The sequence below is a fragment of the Periplaneta americana genome, chromosome 11 (assembly GCF_040183065.1).
Source record: "Periplaneta americana isolate PAMFEO1 chromosome 11, P.americana_PAMFEO1_priV1, whole genome shotgun sequence".
NCBI lineage: Eukaryota > Metazoa > Arthropoda > Insecta > Blattodea > Blattidae > Periplaneta > Periplaneta americana.
This window is the reverse complement of record NC_091127.1, coordinates 122,061,697-122,072,349: the sequence shown is the minus strand read 5'-3', so window position 1 is coordinate 122,072,349 and position 10,653 is coordinate 122,061,697. Positions and strand designations below refer to the sequence as shown.

General features: G+C 34.3%; 1 protein-coding gene across 2 annotated transcripts in view; it reads right to left on the bottom strand.

Moving 5' to 3' along the window:
• Positions 1 to 592: 592 nt before the first annotated feature.
• Positions 593 to 10,653, bottom strand: part of FMRFa (FMRFamide) — a 490,984-nt gene continuing 480,923 nt past the window's right edge. For both annotated transcript variants that reach the window (XM_069839987.1, XM_069839986.1), the window contains exon 2: positions 593 to 2,315. In XM_069839987.1, the coding sequence (XP_069696088.1) occupies positions 752 to 2,302 (1,551 nt within the window). In that variant the 5' untranslated portion in view covers positions 2,303 to 2,315 and the 3' untranslated portion in view covers positions 593 to 751. The remainder of the gene's footprint in view (positions 2,316 to 10,653) is intronic.

The window sequence follows — 10,653 nt, the reverse complement described above, 5'->3', positions numbered from 1 at the left end:
TGAATTTCCTTTATGATCAGAACTTCGCAGTGCTATATCGCTAATGCTTTTCGGATTATTTTGTGTAATATTAATTTAAATTGTTTCATTTTGCATTTTAAAAATACTGTATAATTAGGGCCTATTCCATTCGTTATGTTGTACTCTCGTTATTTCATATCACTGCCATTTTGGTGAAAGGCAGAGAAATACTCAGGTAACTAATTAATTTCAGAAAAATTTAATGAAATCCACAGCTTTTTCCTGGATAATGAATAACAAAGCAAAGATGAAGTGAATTTAAATATGACATGATAGATGTAATCAAAGAATAATGAGATAATTGAATTTATTGTAGTAAGGGGTAAATATATAAATAGACAATAGACATCTATCTTGTGTAATATGAATGCATTCTTCTAGATACAATTAACTCTTGTGTCTTTTAGATTGTGATTTGCATTGTCCAGCCACGTAAATCAAACCCCATTGCTTCGACAAGAAGAATATACCTATTTTCATTTCATTTTGCTCTCTGAAAGTTTAAAGTTTTGATATTTGTGTTTTATTTTCTTTCTGATATAACTTAAATGGCAACAAAATACTACACAACATTAAAAATAAATAATTTTATTACATATTTTATATATTTTCCATGATTTTTTTTACATCGTTCACCAATCTCATGTATGACATGGAAATAACATCATGGACATTTCAGGCAGTAACGAAATTAATACATTAATTTTGTTACAGGAATTGTTTATTTTATTTATCCCAGTCGAATATAATTTCTGTTATGACCATCACCTCTTCCTCTCTTTGATTCGTTACTCAATGGAGGTAATACTGAAAGCTCAGGCCCTAGAATATAGTTCGGTATACCAGAAGATAGAGGGGAATAATATCGAAATGGAATCTGCGAATCTTCAACAGATGGCGATGGTATCTTCACATCATCGTATGCACTGTTCGGAATCATGACTGGATAGTCTGACGAATCTTCTGATGAATCTTCTTCTGAGAAAGATATCGATCTCTTGGATCTTGATTGTTGGTAGTTCTCCTTTGTTTTGTTGTCTGTATCACTCCTAGATGGTTCTCCAGACGAGGCGACTGGGGTGTTCTCTATTTGTTCCACATCTCGTCCAAAACGCATCAGATGCTCATCGACGAGTAGATTCTGGTCAAGGGCTCTTTTGCCTAAACGTATAAAGTTGCGACTGTTACTAGGGTTTTCTGACCTTCCTAATCTTACGGAATTGCCGTCTTCATTTTCTTGTTCTTTCTCATCGTAAGACGGACCAGATCTTCCTAACCGGATGAAATTTCTGTCTGTGAGCTTCCCCCGTCGTAGCTCATTGCTATTTCCTGACCTGCTAAGCCGTACAAATTTATCATCATCTTCTGTTTGTCGTCCGAATCTTACGAAGTTGTTGCTTGGTCTCCCGCGTTCTTCACGCTGCGTAACTTCCTCGTCTCTGCGTCCTAAACGGATGAAATTGCTGCTAGGTCGTGCTCTGCCAAATCTTATGAAGTTGCTGCCTGATTTACCCCCACGTCCCACCCTCAGAGTGCTGTCAGTAGTTGCTTCTTCCTCAGTGTCAAAAGTTTCGACGTTAGAAGAGTCATCACGGCCAAAACGGACGAAGTTGCTATTACCTCGTCCAAATCGGATGAAATCCTGTTTTCCTCTTCCGAATCGGATAAAGTTGTCGGGTCTTGCACGTCCAAATCTTATGAAATTATCTGATTTTCCTCGTCCGAATCTGATGAAATTGTCAGATCTTCCTCGGCCAAAACGTATGAAGTTGTCTGTTTTTCCTCTGCCAAACCTGATGAAGTTATCAGATCTGTCTCTTCCAAATCGAATGAAGTTGTCTTGTTTACCACCGCGTCCAAACCTGATGAAGTTGTCATTTTTCCCACCACGACCGAATCGTATGAAGTTGTCATTGGATCTTCCTCCGCGTCCTAGTCTGATAAGACTTTCGTCTTTTTCTCCCGATGAATTAACGTCGTCTTGGTCAAAATCATGTCCTCGACCAAGTCTCACAAAGTTGCGATTTGAGCAGCGTCTCCTGACGGGTGGAGGCTGGTTCTGTTCTTCCGCCCTCTTCAGAGGTAGAGAGGTGATACTGCTCTCCGGTTCGCAGTCGTCTTCATCTTCTGATATGTCCAGGGCTGCGACGTTGTCGATGGTGTTGTCCAGGTCTTCTGGTGCCGTCAGCTCGATGTTTGGAGATTCGCTTATGGGATTGTCGGTGGGATAGGAGACAGCCAGCGCGACGGCGCTCAAGAGGACCAGAATTACCCGCTGCATGGTGGCAGGCTACCTGTAGTGCACAAGAGGAATCAAATTAGCTACATGAAACACTGCCAGTCTGATACATTTTATTGAGGAATACATAGTATGTTGTAAATATGATAATTTCATTCTTTTTCCGAAGGATGTAACACTATTGAATCTCTACGATCTCGAAAGTAACATCAACTTTCAATCTCATTCCTATTCGAATATGAAAGCAAACAGTTTAACATCCTTCGCTTTAGCACGCATATATAAAAATTGACCAAATTTAGAATTGTTCGGTTTATAAGCTACGTTCCTAATGCATACTTCCAATGGAACATTATTCGTGAACACTTTTCGGTAAATATTTTTGAAAATTTTTAGGGGTAGAAGCAACCAAAAGAATAAGTAATTAACCCTCCTATTACTTAGTTTTTTCACAAATTACTACTACCAAGCGGAGTAATACAATTACCCCCATCAAATCACATGCCGGTTTTTGTTAAGTGTTTGGAATATTAACAATTTGTGTGTCATTGACTACAGACTTCCAGAAAATGCAAAAATACAAATTAATAATCATATTTTTAAAAGTACATGGTGATTCAAATGTTCCGTTTCATTTTATTCAAATAATATACCAAAATTAATTAACTTTATGCCTAGATATGTCACTGGTGACACTATTAGATAACATATGCAGTAAATTTAAACTTACTTCCCTTCCATTTCAAGATAAATTCCTCAAGTAATATAGTTTTGACGTAATGAAAAACACATTTACGAGCCAAGAAAGTCCCAGTACTATAACATAAATTGGAAATCATTTCAGTTAATTCTTGAAATTTAAATATTCGAATACCATAATATATACAACTAGTGACATCTCAAAAACATTTCTTTATAATAAAATGAAATCCTAAAAAAACTTTTTAATTTCTAAATATAATTGAATAAAATGTAAAAAATTCTAGTTCTTTTCTGAAATTAAAATATTTGTACATCACTAAAATGGTCTCGAAAAAAAGACTCCATTAATAAATATAATCAGTTTTAGAAAAACACACAAACAATCAAGCAAATATGGATTGATAGTTAATAATGTTGAAACTAAATATTTAAACAATAACACAAAAACTAGGCAACAAAAGATCTTAAAATAGAAAATATTAATTCTGAAGAAGTAAATTCGTTTAAATGTTTAAATTCCATCATAAACGAAATTAATAGTATAGAAGAAGAAATAAATGAGAGATTTGCTCTAGGCAATAAAGCATATTTTACGCACAAAATGTTGTTCAAAAATAAATTAATATCTAAGTCAGCAAATTCAAACTATATAAAACAATTATAAGACCAATTTTATTGTGACATATGCACATGAAACTTAAGGGTGCTATTCATAGACATTTCGCAGCACGCGCTACGAGCGTACTAAGCTAGCCCCGGCTATCCACTGGTTACTAGTACAGAATTCAAATCATATCATATCGCTAACACTGGTTTATGAATACGAAAAACGCTGATAATCCACCGAAAGCCAGCGCTAAAAATGTCTATGAATACGGCCCTTAGTGTTGAAGGAAACAATAAAACAAAAGCTTTTGATTTTTGAAAGGAATAATTTGCGTAGGATAATGAAACCAATAAAAAAAAAGATAGTACATGGAGGTTCCAAACCAACAAGGAATTAAATAAGACAATTAAAAATATAAATATAATAAATTTTATTAAAACTCAAAGACTAGGATAGTTTGGACATGTAAACCGAATGCAAAATGATATACTGGTGAATAAGATCTAACAAGAAGAGCAACAAGAAGACCAAAATATATGTGGAGGGATGACGTAATGGAAGATATAAAATTATTAAGGATTCAGAATTGACCCAAAAGTATCCAAGATAGAGAGAAATGGAAAGAGATCGTTGAGAAGGTCAAAACTTCAATGAAGTTGTAGTGCCCTAAGAAGAAGAAGAAGAAGAAGTTGAGACAATATCGTTAAATAACTAACTAAAAAAAGACCTGGATATGAGAAACTTAATTTGTATTGTTTTGCTCTCGCAATTTCAATAGATAGTGATCCTGACGAGGTATGAAATTAAACTTCATGAAGTAAAAAGAAGTGATACTTAATTTATAAAGTGGTCTCGTAAAACCGCACGGTCATCTTGAAAGGATACAGGGAGAAAGATGTTCATACTAGTCTTCTGTTGTAAGACGGAAAATATATAGAGCGGCTTACGTGATGAAAACACGTCATAACCATTATGAAGGGCCGTGATTTAAGGGATTGTAGCCGCGGGACACAGTATTGTGTGGGAAGCAGACGGTAATCTTGCAGACAGGAATACATAGACGGTGTACCAGATATTGAGCAAACGATTATTTGTAAGAGGAACACATATTTATAGTAGTATTGTATCCCCGGACGACGAGTACAATATAGAAGCTCTTTCCAAAATGAAACACATTTCTCACACGACAAGAATTTTATTGTGATCGACAATAAACTAGGTCATTTGTTATCAATGGAGTTTGAATGGCACAAAGAATTGGTGATCTTAAATTCTGAATGAGTTTTTCTTGGATTACTTACATCACTGTAAATGTACTTCAGTAATAACACGATTATCTGAGATTTCATTAAATTTAAAATGCTTCTTCTTACTCTGGAAATGGTACAGAGTTTTTGGTATATATGCTATCAGATTGTGTATATATTTCTAAGACATATCTTCTCCATGCTTGTGTCTATTTTATCAAAATTAGCTCAAGATATTACTAGTCAAGAATATCTCAACATCTTAATTGTGATTTACTGAATCTGAAAGTGCAGTTTTAGGGACACTTAGTAGAGATTGCAAGCTCTTCCGTATCCTTTACCTTACCCCAAAAGCAATTGCATTTTCTCCGGAACTATAGGATTATAAATGCCATCGACCTGGGCCAGGGCTATACCAACTGCGCCACCCAGGCCTACTATATAAAATGATTACTTGTATATAAATTATAGTCATTTATAATATTATTTTCTATGTTCAAAAATTAGCATTTAGAAGTGAACAGGTGTCAACAAATGGTTGCATCAATTATTATTTCTTTTTTGTATGCGTATGGTATAATTTTTGTGACATATTTCATCATGTAAATCAGTTAAGGGGGTACAGCTTACAGCAGTTAAATTTGGGAAATATTCAACTTTTTTTCCTTCATTACTGTATCTTGTGCAATAATGAAAATTAGTATGTATAAACACTGTCCTTCTGCTATATAAAAATAATTTTACAATTAAAAAAATGATTTACATATTTTTTTCAAAATTCACTGTGCAGTGATGAAGCGTTTCCCTCATAACTAAAAAACTATCAAACTTTCCGTGATGAAATTTTTTTATGTATTTATGCATGTCATATCTATAATATGATGCAAAGTCACTTCTCTGCCTTTGATAGATTGTCTGATAAAAAATAAATTCATTTAAAAATGGTCAAATATCAGAATTCTCTTCTAACACAAAATAAAAAAAATATTTATTAAGGAATGTGGTTGAAAAAGCATGAAATTGTAAACATGAGTTTCAGCAATAAAATAAAAGAGAGAGAAAATGAAAAAAGTTAAAAAAATTATGAGTTATGAGGGAAACGCTTTATCACAGCACAGTCAACTGCCACCATTTGGAATTTTGAAAAAATAAATATAATTTTTTTTAATCGTAAAAATAATTTTTCATAGGCCTATTTAGAAGGACCGTGTTTTGCACATACTAATTTTCATTATTGTACAAGATACAGTAAAAGAGGAAAAAAATGTTGAATATTTCCAAAAATTTTACTGCTGTAAGCTGTACCTAACCCCTTAAATGTTAGGCTGGAAGGCCTCCAGTAAAATATATGATGCAGTTCATAAACAATGTTATTGTCTTGATGGAAGATTTAAAATGTGAAATTACACTATTTTCAATGATTAAGTGCTCTTCCTAACATACCTTCTAGTCCTTGTAATTCTTAAAAAAAAAAAAAAAAAAATGTTAGGACAGATTTCCTGACTTAAGACTTTTGGAGCACTATATTTGTTTGTATGTCGATCATTTCTCGGTAGATGTAAAAAAAAAGGCTAGAATGGATCTTCAAAGGAAATAAATTACTGATTTACAGCATGATGTTATTACTAAAACTAGATGTAATAAATTAACAGGTTCTCAAGTTTTTAATATCGATTTGTGGAAAGGCTAATATCAAAAGCTTCGTTGCGTATTCCATTGAAGCTAAGTTCGCTGCAACGTATGTTTGTGTGCATCTATTCAGTATAATGAAAACATGCAAAATCCAGTCAATCTTCTTGATCAACTGCAGTAATTAAAATAACTCCCGATTTTCAGTGACTGATTCTGAGAGACTAAAATATATTACTACACTTGTACATTAATGTTTTGTAATGTATGATACACAGTATATAAGATGGAAGCATATTAATATTATCGTATTCTGAGAAATACGGTATGTAAAATAAATTAATTAATGTCTTAAGTTGGATTAATTTAGAGAACAGCTGAGAAGAGTTCTAGACACTAGACCATGGGTGTCCAAATGCCTATAGAACCAGGAGATATTGCACTCAAGCATGCTCTGCTAAGGTCAATAACTTTCCATATAAAATAGGAAAAACAACCTTAAAGAATATGCGCTGCGGGTTGCTTATGCCAGGGGTTACCTCGTAAGAGGTACAATTGGACATAATTATATGCACTAGACCAGCCGCGGCGAAAATGCGACTCACGAGCACATTGTGGCTCGCAGTGCTTTTCTCTCGCTTCCTACCTACAACCCCCACCCTCTTACTCACTGGAGTCAAACTCCGTTCTATTTGTATTTGTCTCGGACCTGCGAGTGGCGTATCGTCGCAATATCTCTCTCGAAACCATGTACCTCTATAAAAAACGAAAGTTTCAAGTAGGATGGGAGGATGCATTCTTTTGCTTACAATATGATGAAAATATTAAATGTATGACTTATTCACAAATATTACTAGAAAAACGGTTGTATAACATAAAACGGCATTATAAGTTACTACATGTTACTGATGAAACATTAAAAGGTTAAGTGTTATTATTATTATTATTATTATTATATTATTATTATCATCATTATCATCTCTGTACGTCGATTCTTTTACAGCAGATGTACGAATAATGCGGTTAGATTTTCAATTTAAACTCACAGATTTACAATGTAACGTTAAATGAAAGCTAGATGTAAGGACTTGACAGATATTGAACTTTTCAAATCTTTGGAAAAAAATAAATATTTGAAGCTTCGTTCTTTCGCTTGCTCTGTTGAAGCCATGTTCTCTGTAACTTACGTTTGTGAAAAATTATTTTCAGCAATGAAAATAGTAAAAATCAAATTTAGATCACGACTGACAGACAAATACCTTCGTGATCAACTACGACTGGCAGTAAGTGACATAGGCTAATTCCTGATTTTGAAACTTTGTCGCAGAGACATTCCGAAGACAGTTAATTTTAGGTTGTGATAATGTGTCCTATGTTTTCTTGTTCATTTCTTTCTTCGTTACACGTCCTAAACAACTTCCCCTTCGGTTGTCCGCCTCACTCCATAGGTGCTATGCACGTTGCAGCTTGCACAGTGGCTCGGCGCACCATGGCCTTTTCGCCACTGCTGCCCTAGACAATTAGTAAAATATTGTATATTCAAGAAAATGTGTATTATACTTGCGGAAAGTTTAAAAACCTGCTACTGACAGAGAATATTCCTGCTTGTAGCGTTCTATCTCTTTCCTTCCTTGGCCACCCCACTCTGTTGCTTTACGGGTTGCGTTCGAATGAATCGGAGATCTGTTTCATTTTGGCCACCGTTACTGAAGACCTATACGGATGCTTATCTTTTGTTCTTCTTCAATAAAGAAAAATCTGTCCCTTCGGGAACAGAATATTCTATAAATATTTGATTTGTAATTAATTAAAGTGATACGTAATCCTAAAATTGGTAATTAAGTTAGGTTTACTTTTGCTTATTGTAAGCGTTATTATAGAATAGTTTTTATTTATAGTCCTAGGTTTATTGCATCTATTTATTTATAGTTAGAAATAGCTAAATTTTAGGTTTATTTTATTTTATTTTATTTTATTATTTTTCTTTTATTGCTGTAATTATTGTATATGGTATTATTGTATATTATATATCACTGCCACCGGATGTATACCCAATTGTAGTGTTAATAAATACATACATACATACATACATACATACATACATACATACATACATACATACATACATCTCAATTGTCATTGGTTGTTTTTCATAACATTTTATACATTTTAAAGATAGTTTCATTCCAAAATGCAATTTCAAACTATACATCGTCCATAATGTCTAACAGGCGACGTAAATATTGTCGGCAGAGGAGAGAAGTATGATTGCTATTGAACCAATGGCAGAAATCTCGTTCCTCGCTTATCTTGAAGTTGATCTCTTGTCAGACCTTATGGAATGGCTTTCAAATCATCTTTGTGATCATCAGATAAGAGCAATGTGTATAATATAAAAGGAGTTCGTAGTTAAGCCAATGTGTGTATAATATAATGAACAAAGAGGGAAAAAATGAGCTCAGTAGATAATTTTGATTTTACATGTAGGGGAGAGTCGGGTAGTACCACCATATGGTAGTACCTGAATGGCAAAGTTATGTTTCTCTATGCGATATCACAGAAACGTAACCATGTCAATCAGGTACTATCATCGTGTGGTAGATGAAAGAAACTCACTGTCCGATATTACCCGATGTCCGATACTACCCGACTCTCCCCTATGTGAGCGAACTTAAAAGTGTGAAGAGGAATTAATACAAATTTATTTAAAGCATTCTTGATAAAACATGATGAAGCTCAGTGCTATGATCAATTTTAAAGTAAGTGAAAAACTGATTACAGACTTCATAGCTGTAAGCAGGAAATGTGGGATGTGTTGTGAATAATGTAACACTCCCCCCATTAAACCGCAATATGAGGGCCACTTAATTACAGATTCCGAGAGAAATCTCAGTGCGCCGGAGGACGTCAAAATTACACGCGTTATTAATATAACAGATTCAGCGGTTTAATTTCTTGCATCGCAAGTGAAGAAGATTATGCGGAGCAATTTGCTACTGAAATGTACGTGTGGGCGGTCCGGTTTTGGAGTTATTTTTCTATTACACTTAATCAAATTACGTCCTTCTGGTTGCTTCGTGGTCAGCCTGTAACGTAGGCGATCCGGGTTCGAGTTTCAGACCGGGAATTTTTCAATGACTATTATACTTTTACTACATAATACTACTTTTTACCAATAAAACGGTACGAAAGGATGTGTTTGAACCAATCATGACTGTTTATCGCTACAGTTTTATCACTTCCCTAGAATTTCTTTTTTTATAACTTCCCTAGCATATGTTTGTTTTATCACTTCCCTAGCATTTGTTGTTTTTATCACTTCCCTAGCATTTGTTTGTTTTTATCACTTCCTTAACATTTGTTTATTTTTATCACTTCCTAGCATTTGTTTCTTTCTTTTCCAACATTTCAAAATGCAAATTCTTTACGGTATTATAAAACATGCATTTCGATCGTCATTTATTTCCCGCATAGATAGTCAACTGAAAATGGCGGCAGTCGTGTAAAATAAGACAATATGCAGCAGTATTTGCTGCTATATTAGCATTCACCAATATATCGACACGTAGGGCAAACTCGGCTAATTCCGCAGTACGGGTTATTCCGCAGTAATGCATATATGATTTTACTGCGGCTTTACAATAGCGAGAACGTAAGTTTTGAGAGGCTGTCAACAGGAGGCATGTCCTCTGCAGTGCTATAGAAAAAAAATCAAGAATATTGGTCGGCACCTCTGTCGGCAATACAGTGAAACATCGAAAGTTGGCTGTTTTTCGAGTTTTGCTACACAGCTGTGAAGAAAGTGAGCATTGTTACATATAAATTGTTCCTTTTATGTTACGTTCATAATGTATTTCATAAACATTTACGTCTATGGAATGAGCCAAATCCTATCGTGGATTTATCCGCACTGTTGCGGAATTACACGAGTTGTTCCTTTTCAACTGTAATGTATCTACAACTAAATATATTTGCATTTTAATAGGTCTCTTTATCTCATTTGGTAATGAAAGATTTCGTCCATGTCTACATATCTTGATAATATTTTTCAATAAACGTTTTGATAAAAATATGATAGATTTACTTCTTAATATTGCGGAATTAGCCGAGTCTCCGCTATATTTACTGCTCCTAGTTTTACTTCATCATGTTGTATGGAGCAATCAATGACGAAAAGTGGTGCTTTATCGATGAAATCTTTCCTCGAT